The sequence below is a fragment of the Diplotaxodon limnothrissa genome, linkage group LG7, assembly GCF_057381915.1.
Source record: "Diplotaxodon limnothrissa isolate DT_005_m linkage group LG7, D_limnothrissa_male_GT1.1, whole genome shotgun sequence".
Taxonomy (NCBI): domain Eukaryota; kingdom Metazoa; phylum Chordata; class Actinopteri; order Cichliformes; family Cichlidae; genus Diplotaxodon; species Diplotaxodon limnothrissa.
In genome coordinates, this window is record NC_140602.1 from 18,441,802 (window position 1) to 18,457,995 (window position 16,194).

Here is a 16,194-nt window from a genome sequence, read left to right on the forward strand (position 1 = left end):
TAGAACTGCAACTTACACATGGCCCAGCTCATGAGCGATGGTGAAGGATGCACTAATTCCATTTTCCTCACTAATGGAGCAGCTCCGGTACGGGTCGCACATGGTCCCCAGCTCAGCAAGCCCTACAGGGTCAACACACACCAATACGCACACACAGGAAAACACACAGATCCGCATAAACATCTACAAGCCAAGTGTGTCTGGGGGAAAAATAGTTGCTTGAGCGTTTGAGAAGATTAAAGGCATCAAAACTTCTGTTTCCTAAGAGAGATTAGCACTGCCACAGTCTCCCTCCTCCCAGGTCTACCACTCTGTTCTGTCACGATAATATTATTAGCTGACAGCTTGCCATAAACTCATTACAGCACAGTTCATGAGCTGTGGTCAGTGGAGTGGAAAGTTCACTGTAAAAGAACTTAACGTGCAGATATTTTTGCATGAAAAGCCAAAATATTACCTAATGTGTCACATTTGTCTTTAGCGCGGCAGATGTCTTCCCTGTGAAAAAGAAAAAACACCATCCTGTAAATCCCTTCTGAAAAGGGCAGCGTGCTCGAGCGACTTGCTTTCGAAAAGGAGGTGAGGGGTGGGGTGGGAAAGGCAGATACCTGGTTATGAGGAGCGCAGTGTCGTGGTGAGAAGGATGGCTGTCGTCCTGGACGTTGTGGCTCTGCTGCCAGACACAGAAGTTGTGCAGAGTGGTGGCAGCGTTGAAGCTCACAGTGGGACCTTCCTGTTTTGGGTGAAACAGCAGTGGGGTTACGACCAACAAACTGGGCTTACATACAGTAACCTTTTTTAATAATGGTGGTAAAGACATATTAGAACATCAGGTTCTTTAATGTGTGAGTCTTATGTTTGTGTTCATTATGATTATAATGTTTGGACTAAAGATTTAGGTGCTGGATTTTTGGAAAACAAGGACATACATTGGTAATTTTTCAGTGACATCTTGCAACCTACAACGGCCTTATGTTCTTTCCTGTGGTCCTTTCAATAACAGAGGTAGTGAGGAAAATCTCACCGTGACCAAACTAAACAAAGAAAATCCCTAGGCAAATGCCTACTTATTCAAAAACTGATAACAGAGCATTTCATTTGCAGGTGGCTAGCAGCCTTAATACATTATGATTTGTATTCCACATAAGCCCGACAAGAAAGACAGCTTCCTTTCAAAGAGGCCCCACAGAGAAAAAAAAGCCAAGCCAAAGACACCTGCAATGACGTCAACCACGCGCAGATGACCTGCGTACACGTAGCATTCAAGACCCCGTACTCACCTGTTCATTGTGGATGATGACAAGCTTGACAATCTTGATGCTGATGAGGTTTCCTATGCTGGGGTCCCTGTACACTGCTGCTACCTGTAACAAAGACAAAACACACAGACAAAAAAAAATGCAAACTTCCACTAACCTGAGTCAGAGCAGAGCTAGAGTCATGTATTAGTTAAAGTACTTGGAATGGGAACACACAGTCAAGGCTCTTTTAGCTAAGCTCTATTTTGGTTTAATCAAAATAGCAGCAGCTCACCAAAGTCAAAAGAAAGCACAAAGTGCCTCCTCGAGGGTAAGTTTAATCAACAGAGTATTTAAACCAATTACAACCCCCCCACCCAGAAGACCATAGAAAAGGAAAAAGAAAAGAAAGAAACTGGACCTGGCTACAAATGTGAAGCAGCCCCTCTGTGGGGACAGCAAAATATTCCAACTCTTTTCCCCTCTGCTACTCTTGCGTTTCTCGTGCACCCGTGTCACGGTCAGCCAGCGGTGCCCCGAAACAGGGTACGGCCTCATGACAGGAACTTATTAGTTACTATAAACAGCTACCTCATCGTAACATAGAGGGAAGCAAACGTAGCCCAGGCTTGCCCGGGTTGAGTAATAAAACGAGACTGTCTTTGTATGCACGTCATCCAACGGTGACACATGACCCCGCTCATTAGACTCTCACCTCCAGTTTATGCTCTCATGCGATCAGTTTAACAGCCAGAAGCGAGGGGGGACGACACCATAAATTACTGCAAAATGCATTCAGGAGCAAATATTAAACAGTAAAGGTTTTTTTAGGACTTCTTAGAATTTATATTTTGCTACATGTGCAACATTTTTTTACATGGTTAAAAGCTACCTTCTTAAAATAACAGTAAGACAGTAAGACATCAGGGGTCATATCTATACAGTTTATCGGCGTGACCAATAGAAAATAATATGGTAAGTTTGGATAAATTTTTGCAAAAGTAGAGCAAATGTAACCATTTGAAAGAGGACAGGGGGGAAAAAAGCATGCATTTGTGTATGGCTGCCCCCTGGTCTGCAGACATAAACATGATTTGCTGTCGAAACTGGCCTATGCAACACTCACTATACTCCAGCAACCTTTAAGGACACTCCACTGACAATCATTACTCCTCTGCAAGTAAATGAGTGTTTCAAACATTTTGCCTGTGATGGTGTAGAGAGACAGCAGATACTAGACTCAGTTGAATTAATAACCCGTCCTGAGTTGAGACGTTTTACTACCCAGTCCATCACAGTGTCACTGGCTTAATTACCAGCCTTCTTTTTGATTGATTGAATCTTTATTTTGAACATGTTGAAAAAGTATAAAAAAAAATAGAATTAAAAGAGACAAATGAACAAAGCAAACAAAAGGAAAACGAGCAACCACAACTCCAAATAACGTCCATGTTCAAAAAGGAGCAGGAAGAAGCATAAGCTTATTTAATCCCACCCCTTTTCCACTATCTAGTATCAATAGACTACAGAAATACCTCCTTGCAATTACATTATATGTTATGTGTAAATTTTTTTTTTTTTTAATATATACACATATATGTTTCTATCTATCCATACATACGTATATACACACATACGCACATATACACATTTTCAATAACCCCATTAACACCTCAAGGATACACAACCTACAATTATATATATATATATATATATATATATATATATATATATATATATATATATATATATATATACCCATACCAACAAACCCGTGCATGCGCACACACATGAAAATATTAGACAAGAACACCCTATCAAATCTCTACCTTTTCCCTGTACCCTGTAAAAACCATATCCTTAAACCGCTTTTTAAACTGCGCCATGCTTGGACATTGCTTCATACCTTTACTTAGTCTGTTCCACAGCTTCACTCCACACACAGAGATGCAAAAACTTTTTAATGTTGTACGGATACGAGGATGTTTTAAATTTAATTCCCCCCTCAAATTGTATCCCCGTTCCCTTTTAGAAAACATTTTTAGAATATTGTCAGGAAGCAGGTTATTTATTGCTTTATATATAATTTGTGCTGTGAGAAAATGAACCAGATCTGTGAATTTTAGAATTTTTGATTTTAAGAATAGTGGATTTGTATGATCTCTGTAACCAGTTTTATGGATTATCCTTATGGCCCTTTTTTGTAATATAAAGATTGATGATAGCGAACATTTGTAAGTATTGCCCCAAACCTCTGCACAGTAATTCAAATACGGTGCAATCAGGGAACAATAGAGAATGTGGAGTGATTTGTGGTCCAGAATGTGTTTTACTTTACTCAAGATTGAGACACTTCTTGAAATTTTGTTATGTATATGATTTATATGAGACTTCCAGTTTAATTTATCATCTATAATCACACCAAGAAACTTATGTTCAAGTACTCTTTCAATTTCCACACCATCTACATGAATCTGCACTTGTGCATTTCTAAGGGAATTCCCAAATAAGATAATTTAGTTTTACTTAGATTTAGCGATAGTTTGTTCCTGTTAAACCATTTTTTAATTTTGCACATTTCTGAAGTAATTGTATCCAGCAGCTCCTTTAGATTCCCCCCAGAACAAAAAATATTTGTGTCATCTGCAAATAATACAAATTTTAATATATCAGATGCCTTACAAATATCATTTATATAAATAATAAATAATTTTGGACCCAGTACAGAGCCTTGTGGAACACCACAAGCAATGTCCAAGCATGATGAGGAATGGACACCCAGCTTCACAAATTGTTTCCGGTCACTTAAATAATTTTTCACCCATTGCAGTACAACCCCCCTAATCCCATACCGTTCCAGTTTATTAATTAATATGTCATGATTGATTGTGTCGAATGCTTTCTTGAGATCCAGAAATACTCCAGCTGCATACTGTTTCTGATCTATAGCATTCGTAATCTCCTCAATTGATTCGATTAATGCCAGAGATGTTGATCTTTTTGATCTGAATCCATATTGACTGTCAGAGAGTAATTTATATTTATCTAAGAATTTGTCTAATCGTTTATTAAACAGGTTTTCTAGGATTTTGGAGAATTGTGGTAGTAAAGAAACAGGCCTGTAATTTGTGAAGTGGCGTCTATCCCCGGTTTCATACAGCGGCACAACTTTAGCTATTTTCATTTTGTTTGGCACTTTTCCCGTCTGAAATGATAAGTTGCAAATATATATTAGAGGTCCTACAATTCCTTCAATGACCTTCTTGACGATTTTCATGTCAATATCATTACAATCAGTAGATGTTTTATATTTACACATGTGTACAATGTCAATTATTTCTTTTTCCTCCACTGATGTGAGGAACATTGAGTTAGGGTTCCTATCAATCAGGTTTTCACTACAGTCTACTGATGGCAGTGACTCGGGAATTTGTTCTGCCAGTTTTGGTCCAATATTTACAAAATAATGATTAAAGCTGTTGACCTTATCAGCAGTGTTTTCCATAATATTGCCATTATCGATAAAGTATTGTGGATAACTTTGTTGTCCAGAATTATTTTTAATGATACCGTTTAAAACATCCCATATTCCTTTCATATTATGTTTATTGTTGTTCAATATTTTACTATAATACTCCTTTCTACATACACGTATAATATTGGTCAACTTATTTTTGTATTTTTTATATTTATTTTCAGCATCTTTTGTTCTTTGTTTTAGGTATTCCCTATAGAGTGTATTTTGTAAACCCTTAGTGAGCCATGGTCTATCTGAATATTTGTGCTTTCTGTTGTATTTTATTGTTGGACAGTTTTTATCGTACAACTCCATGAATATTCTTAAAATGAATATTCTTCTTTCACAGTCAAAAGTAGGACTTATAAAGTGGTCAAGGTGCTGGACAGGCTAACAGGGTTTGTTTGGCATATGCAGAAGCATGCTGAGGTTACATCGGAGTTAATGACCAAAAATGCCAAACAGTAAAATCTAAGACTAGAAAAACACAGCCCTGGACTTGACTGCAGTTTCCACTGGGCAATTGCTTTAATAGTGGAAAGAAATATATCACAGAGTACGTGGTGTATATATCAGAACTTAAATTTTTTAAAGTGTTGTCATATGTGGCGTATTCACTGAAAAAGCTTCTGAATACTACTGTGACCAAAATGTCAGATTGCTCTTTATTTCTGTTGCATTCATTTCAGCAGAGTTTATCATTTTAAAAAAGGTTCAATAGCACGAGTGTCATTGATTTAATGTTAAAATCTGACCCTCATGATGGAGACGATCATCATAAGAAGTTTCTTATCTGAAGTTGTTTATTTTTTGCTGTAAAGTTTTGGTCATTTTCTAGAGATCTTTCACAATTAAAAAAAGACGATGCATGTTTTCAATGTAAATGTCCACAAAACCACATTAAATTCAATACAGCTCTGCTGTAGATTTGGCATCTATTAAATTAGATCCATCTAGTGGAAAGGTTAATGTTTGTAAGTGTATTCCATCAAGCCTAATTTTGATCTAGTTTGAGACGCTTATTTACACATGGGGAAACAACACGCTGAGCATACAGCCAAAGAACATGGCCACATAGAGTTAAACATTGCTTGGAAAAAAATATGCATTTAGCTCGTCTCTAGCAACCGAGCAACCTACATTTCATTCAAGTTTAACTGACTATTCTATAAGTCTACAAGTCTCAAGTTTAAACAATTCAATGACTTGTGAAATCTGCTGTGAACAACAGCATGGCTAACACTGAGACGTTTGTCATGTTCTTTCACTAAGTTTTTGCTACTTTTCAGTATTTTAAATGAACCTCTAAATCGTTCAGTTATTGATGTTTGGTTAAATTGGTTTAACAGCTGATTTTAAAACCCTTCTCCTCACATACAAGGTCTTGAGTAACTAACCCCATCATATGTTAAAGACCTTTTAGTAGCATGTAATCCCAACAGGAAGGCAATGCCAGCAAACAATACTGAGCAAAAACACATTTAAACACTGAAAAAAATGAGAAACATTATTTTACTTACTACTGACATGATTGTTAGAATGTAGTGCTCTAGGTTGCGTCCATGGTGACGCACCATTTTGGCATCTGCTGTCACCATCAGCTCAACGTAGCGAGGATAGGACAGGAAACGCTTGCGCCTGCGTGGCGATCTCGGGTGTGGGCCGGTGGAGTTGTTCTCGAGCACGCGTTGGTGCTCTACTGTGGCTCTGAGAGATTCTAGCTCCTCTCTCATGGTCCCTCTCATCTCTGAAGAGGCTGGCTTCTTCAAGTTCTCTGTTTAAGAAAGAAAATAATTTTAATGTGGCAATTAGCCTTTTTTTTAATGGACTACTTAACGTCATAAAGGTGTTTCATAAGAGAGCAAGCTACATCTACAGTTCAGTGCATGTTCTGGCGCAGCTTAGTTCCAATCACATAACTAGGCTTCTGTTGCAGACACCTGCCATAAACCGTCTCATTCAAGTGTTTAGGAAAGCAGTTGAACCCAGAGACACAGAGTCACTGGTGAGCTTTGAGCCTGTGTTTTATCTCAGGCAATCTGGATTCTCCTGTCTCAAACGAAGCCACACAAACTAAGAAATCCCTTAACAGCACTTTACTGAGTCACAGAGACTAGGCTCAGTTTACGCCATGCAGAGGCGTAAAAATCCTATATTCCGCTCTGGATACCCCAGTCATTGTATTATTTTGGTAAATTGTTACAATCGTGGTGAAAGGAACACATTAACACTCAAACAGTTCCATTCATACGCCGCCTCCAACAGCAGCCTCAGACCCAGAATGACAGCCATACACAGTGCACACTCAAATGGCTCACTTCTCTCAGCTGAAGCGCACGTGTTGTGCTGGCTACAAACGGTAGATTCCATCATCATGACAGAGTGAAGTTAAAAGAGGAACACAGAGGCAGAGACACAGACCGATTGCCTATATTATTAGAGGCAAGGCAAGAAAAACTTGCTGTACTTAAAAATGAAGTAGCGTTGATTGCACATTAATAAGAACCCTGGAGTTCTGAATAAAAACAGAGTGGAAAAAACAGCAAGAGGTTTCCCAGTCACACCACAGGAATAATCCAAATCACAAAAAAGGGTTGAGTTTGTTTTCTGCAATATCCCCAGATTCTCCTGACTGAAAATGACAACCAATGGAGGGCCAGATAAACTGCACGTATCAGCTATGAACATCAAAATGCTTAAGCAGTCAATCAGCACTGTATAACTTTACACTGCATTTTGTGAGAAGTCCAGGACCGAAGCGTGCAGGTCGATCATTGTGCTCTTCTGATTTCCACTGTTGCTTTGGCGCACATCCGTGATATAGTGTAAGAAAGCTTGCTTAAAGCAGTTTCACCTGTCGCCCTGCCGAGGAAAGATTGATTTAACGTATGCCAGGCGGGCGGAAAAGAACGATCAAAGAGAAGATTCATGAATGTAGTGCAGGAGGACATGCAGAGGGTTGGTGTGACAGAAGAAGTGGGATTGGGTGAGATGGAAATAAATGATCTGCTGTGGCCACCTCTAAAAGGACCAGCTGAAAGAAGAAAAAGAAGAAAAATATCAGGAGCCACTGATGAAATAGCTAAGAATTGACAATGAAAGATTTCACTGTCAATTTCCTATTTTGTCAAAACTCAAATTGCTGTAATTTTTAATAAATGTTTGTACATATAGGTGTAGTATTTTTCTTTTGCCTCCATTAAACCAAGCCGCAAAAGGGACACAATGTAGCAAAAGTTGCTGAAAAAAATTACACCGACTATGTAATTACTTTAAGTAAGACCACTAGTGCTTACGATCCAAGCATAGTTTGGAATCCGTCATCCTCCTCAACTTTGGATAACCCGATTACAGTGAAGACTTCCATTGTGTTTTGTAAACTCAATCTTTCCAGACAGTCACACAGAGACAGATTGTGTGTAACTGTTAGATTAGGGGAAAAAAGAGAAAGGAAAACTCATTCAGTGCTCCGTGAGTATTCAAGCGATGCCCCCAGTGGGCACACGAGGCGAAGCGTGACTCCCTGGCACAATGGCCCACAGCTCTTGCCGCCGTGAGGCCCAACCCCATGCCAGAACCAGCATCCAAGCCAGCGCCAAGCCGGTCTGTGCCTGTGCACGCAGCCCGGGCAGCTGGGCCAGCACGGAGCTTTGTATTTTCCAGGGAAAGAAAAGTCTCAAAGGCCAAAACCCACCGCACTAAACCCCTTAAACAGACTCATCGCTGCAGACAGTCCGACATCAAAGGGATTATCAAAGCACAGAGGAGTATCTCTCCATCCTCAGAAATTGGTGTTAAGACTCAGAGTAAGCAAGTGTGTGATGGAAAAAAAAGAGGAGGTGGTGAAAATATTGCCTTCTGCTATAATAGCCTTTGAATCAGTGCAGATTAGCCACACACAACCTTCCCAAATCGCCTTAGGTTGAAATCCCCCTCTCGCTAGGTAGTGAGCTGCTACTTACACCACGAGAAGACAGGGGTGACTGACCCACTGTATGCACAGAGGCATTACATCACTCACTGGGCACTGGAAAAATCAGCCACAGAAGGTCTTTATATCTCTGTGCTCTGCATGTTGGAATTTACTATCAACAAAAAGAACCTGATAGATATTATTTCTTTTCAAACTTGGAATATAAACTCGAACTTCAGAGGTTTCTCATGATCGGGAGCATTATTAAAAAGGGGCCCTGCATGGCATGAGTGTAGGCATTTCCAACTTATAATCTAGTCGATTCCAATGTACACACAGCTAAATTGTACCAACAGAACACACTCACTTCTATGTTCCAACACCTAATTGACTCGGGATGTGTAAATCTTTATATCACTGTGCCAAAACACAATCAAAACAATGAACATTACCCTGTTTGTGTATTCACTCAATGCCATGAATAATTGCAGACAAAATATCCCATACACACAATGACTGAACTCTTTTAAACATATCTAGACATTTTGATTGGGTTTGAACTGCCACATATGTTAACAGTTAAGCATTTATTTACATTAATCCATAAACATTAAAGTGTGGAAATATTTTACTGTTACATATACTTTTAGTCTGAGTCCATCTATGTATGCCAGCCTGTCCAAAAGGATCTCAATGGGATTTTAACATAGAGCTGCTCTTTCATGACAAATGCCAAGAACCAACAAATACGTAGTTGAACTAATAACCATTGTTTTACAGTGTTTTGCTGGCCTTCTGAGAGTTGTCATCTTAGGCTACACATTAAACCAGGGGTGGGCAATTCCAGGCCCTGAGGGCCGGTGTCCTGCAGGTTTTAGAGCTCACCTTGGGTCAACACACCTGAATCACATGATTAGTTCATTACCAGGCCTCTGGAGAACTGCAGGAGCTAATTTAGCCATTTAAATCAGCTGTGTTGGTTCAAGGACACATTTAAAGTACACTTTCCAATCAGTACAGGTAGTGCCTGCTACTTAAAACAATCAGACAGCGTGGTTATTGGAATACAAGTTAAGAGGGGAAAAACTTTGAAACCACCGCAGACAGGGGCACAATTAAGTGTAATTCTGCGGCTAGACAGTGGAGAAGTAAGGCAGCTAATTGCTTCTGCTGAAGAAGGCTTTTAAAAGTGAAGTGGCGTGGCTGTCGACATCACTGGAAGTATGGTCTTTGTACACTTGCAGTCCACTCGGTTGATATTTTCAGTTCAGAGATAACGACAGCATAGTGGTCGGCTGCAGACCTCCTCAAATGACGAAACACTACTTGTGAATCAGAACTGTGACGGGTAGTAGCCTGGAGTGTTATCTTAGCCAAACCAAGATGTCTAGTTTAAAGGGGTTCATCCAAATATACTAAAGATTAAATCATTATGGATACCATTTGAATTCAATTGAAAATGTTTGGATTGGGATACGCAAGAAGCAACCCTTCCTCTTTGTTGAATACACATGTCTTCAAATCTTAGAGTAATTTGGTTACATCTGGAAGGCCCAGTCAATAGTTTATAGGACAGATGTTGGCGTTTTACAAGGAAGTGCCGATAAAGAGCAAATACACCATTTTCTAAAGCTCTTCAAAATGTGTCAAAGATTTGATGAAAAGTCTCTAATAATATTATTTTTTATTTATCCAAATAAAAGTTCCATTGAGATTAAAAAAATCCTTTTTCAAAAGTGATTTGGTCAAGACAGAGGCAAAGATTTAGTCATTCTAAACAGAAATAAATAGTTTCTGCTTGTACTGACATACAAAACAAGCGAGTGAATACAACATATACATGATACACGATGTTGTATATACAATAACACAGAACTAGTGCCACTTCAAGAGCAAAGACATTAACAATGAGCACTATGTTCTCGATCCTTTGAAACTCCCGACAGGAACTATTCTGGACAGTTTCCTGTCCTTCTATAGATTATTCTAATGACAAAAAGGGGCAGCATATTTTAACGTCTTTTTTTGCAGGGATAAATACTGCTAACGTTTTGCTTGAGTGAAAGCCATAGTTCACAGGTATACAAAACCAGCCCAATCGGAGATTTGCACACACAGGATGCTAATAAAATGCAAAGCAGCAAATTAAACAGGATCTTCAGGTTTTGTTAAATGCATCACTAAAGAGCATCAACCTCAACACTGCAATTTATGCAATCACACGTTTATACGTAATGTTAAAATCCTATCTGATAAGCACATATACAAGGCCTCATTTTTCTTTTCCTCGAAGACGACCATTTGTGACTCAACAATGACTACAGATCTGTTCAAGGAACCATTTAAATATCGAGATGTTGATTTTACTCCAAGACAATCAGTATGGATGACTTAATCACGTCTACCATATTTTAAAAGAAACCCCTACTTTAGATACTGAACTATAAATCATCTTTACATTAAAAATGTAGCTCTGTGTTTTTGAAGGATGTCTGGCCTCTATGATAGTAAACAGCCCGAGACCCTGGCCAAGTCACTGATGATTTCCGGTCATCTCTTGGGTTTACCCTTAGTGGGAAACTGTTGCTCTTCCAGCATCCATGCCACCATGCAGTTAATCACTGTCACTCAAGTTGTTTGAATAAGCTCAAGTCTGTTAAGAATGCCCAGACAGTATTCAGTGGCAGAAAATAGCTCAAGTTGGAATCTGAGCAACACACCCAACACACTGGGTTCAATAGGGCTGTGGCCTCAGGGTAGGCACATGGCAGCTATTAAAGTTACAGACTGTGTGTGTACCCAGCCCTACTCAGCCCTGTCCGGAGTATCTGTTATCCTAAACTCAGCGAGTGCAATGGACCAAATTATTAGCTGCTTGCATTATCTGTCATGGAGTGTTATGAAATTTGAGGCACTAACTCAACAGAGCATCCTACCTGAAGGGAAAACTCACTCATTACACACAAATAGCACATGTGGTGGCTCAAACTCGCAATCAATGCATGAAAAATCAGATTTTTTTAGACTCATCTGACACATTTTAAGGCTAGCGTTCAGATCACAGTGATTCAAAAGACAAAAATATTCAACTGGCATTCAAAAAGACAAGAGAAATGAGTCTTTTTCAAATGAGGGCCAACAGCAATGCAGTGAGTAAGAAAGCTACTTTATAGAAGCAGGTGTAAAAGAAGAAAAGCAGGCAGTGGGAGCTTGAGAAAAGGCAAGGGCCACTGCCAAGCTCTGAAGCAAGACAGACAGGCACATGCAGTGCAAGCCAGAATTGCTCAAACTCACAAAGAAAGAAGTTCGTTTCCCCATTCCTCTCCGCTCTTGCTCAGCAATTCTCAGCACTCAGTGGGACACTTCATCCACTGACAGGCCAAGGAGATGACATGCACTTTCACAAACACACATTCACAAGCAAACCACATTTACACACGGACACAAAAGCCCCAAAACAAACTCTGTTTTTATTCTTTGCCACAATAGGTACTTCCTGGAATGCAGGAGGTTGAGTCAGTGCAAGGGCCATAAGGCCACAGAATAAGCCTAAGCCCTTTGGAGCCATGTGACACCCAGAAGTTCCACACAATCTAAAGAAAGATGGTGAAGATGACAGAGTAATTGCTGTTCGCCCATCACACCCTAGCTGACCACATTTCCTGACCCCTGTCAAGAGCTGTGCTTCAGAGGAAAACAAAGGGTTTAATGCATACATAGTTCCAAGTGAGGCCCGGCAAACAAGCCGCCAAGCCCAGAATCCACGCACCTCTAGGAGGGAAAAGTTCAAGGTCACATCAACTCATCCAGTGAGTGACTCCAAACAAAGAGGGAAGTGAGGTCACAATCAACAAGTGCCTCCATTCACATACATGAAAGCGCAAAGGGAGGGCAGGCACCGATTCAAGTCGGCTAGTTCAAACCGCAGGCGGGGAGGACATTTTTCCATGTAAATGAACCCATTGACCAAAAACCTGATGCTAGCATTTGAGCTACCATGTATACACAGTGGGCACCGAGAGGGGAATCGTATACGATGATTGTGTTAAGGGTCAGGGGGCACAGATGCCATCTGTGCCAAGTATTGCCGCATCAACGCCAGGCAATTCGGTCTCCAAGCTGGCCTCGGTTACCCATCAAGAAATCAGGCAAGCTGCTTGAGAGCTGACGCTGGAACAGGACTTTGGGTAGTTGGATTTCAGTTTGGTGTCAAGCTGTCTTTTAGTCTTTTCACTGTTTCTAATTCAGACAAAATACGACACCCCACAGTTCTGGACTTGCAGCCAGTGGCTTGGTGAAAGAGATTCTTTGCAATTCCCGCTTCCCTTTGCCTTTTGCTTGTCTTCACATGGATTTTTAAAAAGCAAAGGGAGCAGAGCGACAGAAGAATCTACCCCTACCTGCAGCCGCCCTCATTTCTGCGCTTATCTCTATCAAAGGATGACACGGGGATTCACATGCAAGCCGACAGACTGATACCCTGTAGAATGTGTCATTAGGGGTCGGAGCCGTGTTGTGGTTTGAGCCTGTTAAGCTTTATTGCCTCTATGCTTTCAAAATTCAGAGCGAGGCACAACAAGGCACTCTGTGACTTTAAAACATTAATCACCCACTCAACAGCTATCTACTCCAGTAAAGGTATTCTAAACAGAAGGAAAACCACCCAGGTTGGCTGACAGAGAAAGGAAACTGATACAGCTGCAATGTCCATCAAAGACACTGGCATCAGTGGTTCAGTAGGATGAATTTACATTTAAAAATGTCATATAAACTTCCATCCATTCAACACAGCATTACAATAACAGCCTCTCGCTTTATCAACAGACCATGAACACATGTCGTGAAGAAAAGCAGCTGAAGACAGCCGTGACCTGACAGTTAAAATAGAATTTTCCATCAAGGTAACACTTCAGTCTTATCAGTCCACTTCTACATCTGACATCTCACAAGCAGTGACAGCACAAGTATGAATAAGTCAACTATTTGTACGTGTCGGAGATGACAAGCTCAAAGCTCAAAACAGAGCGTCATCTTTGTGAAATGTTTCTATGTGGAAACATCGCTTTCCTCTCCTTTCAGCATTTTTTTCTTTCAGAGATCTTGGAAACTCTTACTTGTCTTAGGACAGCAGATACAGAAGTCTCCGTTGTTCTGGCGCACTGCGCAGTGCACGAGGGAGGTATTCTGAGCCAGCATTTCTAAAGGAAGCTCTTATCTTACCATTCTGCTGATACACATGCTGTTTCCTGAAGGTGTGTTTGATAAAGCGCAGTTTGTTTCATCTTTATCGTTTTCAAAAATATGTTTTGCTTCAGGAAACAGCAAAAAAAGGGGGATGGATAAGGAATAAAATCACCGTATGTCTTGCAAAAACTTTTTTTTTTACAAATCAGAGTGGCTGCTTGGAAGGTCATCAGCACTTCTCTGTGTGGCTCAAACGTTCTCTCCACACGAAAACACGAATATGGAAGAGAAAGCGACAAAGAGAAAAACAGAGTCATAAGATCGCGTTGACCTTGACAGAGAGTCCTTTTAGAGCCAGTCAAAAAAAAAGGAGATTGGAATCGGCTCTCTTGCTAACATCACAGGTTTTGGGTGGGTAATCTATGTGCTTCTTGCTTAAAATGTGGTCTTGTGTGATGCTTATGCGCTCCTCTAATCCATTAATAAAGCTTTCCAGTTTTTCAAACACAATGACAAGCTGACAGCCTGAGTGTGTTGACATTTATTTTAGAAGTCAGTTTAGTCTAATGAAGAAAATTAAGTGGACAATTTTCCTTCTGAGACATCAATGTGCAGACATACTGCAAAGCCAGGAGGAAAATGCCCAAAGACCAGGAGAAAAAACTGCAAGTGTTCCGGAAGCAGGACGACACGCGTCAAGTTAGCGTTTATATGTAACCTGCACTGCGCTGTGTGTCATAAAAAGACAGGACAAGCCTATTAGTCTGTGCTCAGTGAAGCCTTCAAAGAACCAATTTTTCACAACATGTGGAGATTGCCCTTTCTGATAATGGCACAGTCTGGGGACACCTCACAGTCCTAACCCAGGCCCACTGCTTCTTTTAATCCCTTGTTCATTGTTTACTTGCTATCCTTTGATGAGGCCCCGCAGGTGTCTCTAACACTTTAAACACCTACATCCCAGCTACCTCCTGCTGTACACTGAACAAAAGGATTTCATTTCACAGTAAAGGTCATGAGAAGCTATTTCAGGATGCTTCTCATTTCATGTTAACTAGACATTAAACTGGTTTACACACTTAAACTGAATGGTGGAAATGGATGTTCTTAAAACATTAAAAGTCAGGGGGTTAATAGATATATATACACAAAGCTTTCAGCGAATGCTGGGTCTCTGTTTGCCTCACACAGATTGAGCGAGTGAAAGGGTTGAGCATATTGAGGCAGCGTTGGCCTATCCAAGTTTTTTTAACCCACCGCCACACACAAAGGCCACCACTGGGCGACAATGGCTGCGTTCAGACAACAAACAAATCAAGCAGTCGGCATATAAAAGATTTATCGCGTCACTCGACAAAGGCCCCCCTTGGAGGACAACTTTAAGGTCTTCCATCGAGGTGAACTTCACTCAGTCACCCTGCTTTTCTCTTGAGGGCCTCTCCACCACCCGCAGGGCCTCAACCATAAAAATTCAAATGAAATTGGGGGAACTTTCCAGCAGCCTCCCAAGTGGAAAACCCCCCCAGTTCTTTTCAGCTGCAAACTAAAAAGTTATCGCACCTACCCTCTGAGCTCCTGCTACAAACCTGGGACTCAATGTTCCAGCAGAGGAGGCATGAAACCACCACGCAGTGCACAAGTAACAGCCACTAATCAAGGCTGAAATCTGCAAGCCAAAGATCGTGACTGAGTATAATTTACATTTTAGGGCAGTGTTTATTGCCACGGTTCAGAAAGAAAATACAGGAGATAAGGAGGTAAGTGTTTGTGGGTGAAAGTCAGACAGACTGTGGTTACAGGTAGAATACTTAGGCAGTCTATTACCTGAGGCAGCACAGGGATCTGCATTGTTGTCAGATTTGGAGATGTTTCTTTTCCTCTCATGTCGATAGACGAGATGAGGTTTGTCGTGTTCTTCATCGTATTCCTCCCCAGCAGCGTTTAAAAGGGGTTCCAAGAAGAATTCGCCATGTTGTGTTGTAAAAGTTCCAATCTATAAGGGGGGGAAAAGCCAGGAGATGTCACTGGTACAAAGCATGCACGTGCATGTGTGCATATTCTACTGTACGCGTGTCTGTTTATTTCACAGTTTCATTTACACAGGTTGTGGTCTCTTTGCAGTCACTCGGTCCTAGCCTCTGGCACCAGGGTTCACATTATTTCCATGCTTTTAAATAAGCTCTTTTGACAGGTGTGTATGGAAAGAACATGCTGATTGAAAAGGCAACAGAATATCCGTAACTGCTTTCATGTCAGTTATTGTTGAAGTTTAAGCCCTGAGAATTTCATTCCGTGACAATGAAGGCGAGTTTTGAAACATTTTAAGTCTTTTGCATGATACA

At 40.6% G+C, this 16,194-nt stretch overlaps 1 protein-coding gene across 1 annotated transcript in view; it reads right to left on the reverse strand.

Moving 5' to 3' along the window:
• Positions 1-16,194, reverse strand: part of LOC146628153 (A disintegrin and metalloproteinase with thrombospondin motifs 20) — a 76,717-nt gene that overhangs the window by 54,794 nt on the left and 5,729 nt on the right. The window contains exons 3-8 of the mRNA XM_085359381.1: positions 15,677-15,845; positions 6,276-6,529; positions 1,281-1,364; positions 609-733; positions 458-498; positions 17-122 (exon numbers count right to left, since the gene is read on the reverse strand). Coding sequence (XP_085215507.1) covers positions 17-122; positions 458-498; positions 609-733; positions 1,281-1,364; positions 6,276-6,529; positions 15,677-15,845 — 779 coding nt within the window. The remainder of the gene's footprint in view (positions 1-16; positions 123-457; positions 499-608; positions 734-1,280; positions 1,365-6,275; positions 6,530-15,676; positions 15,846-16,194) is intronic.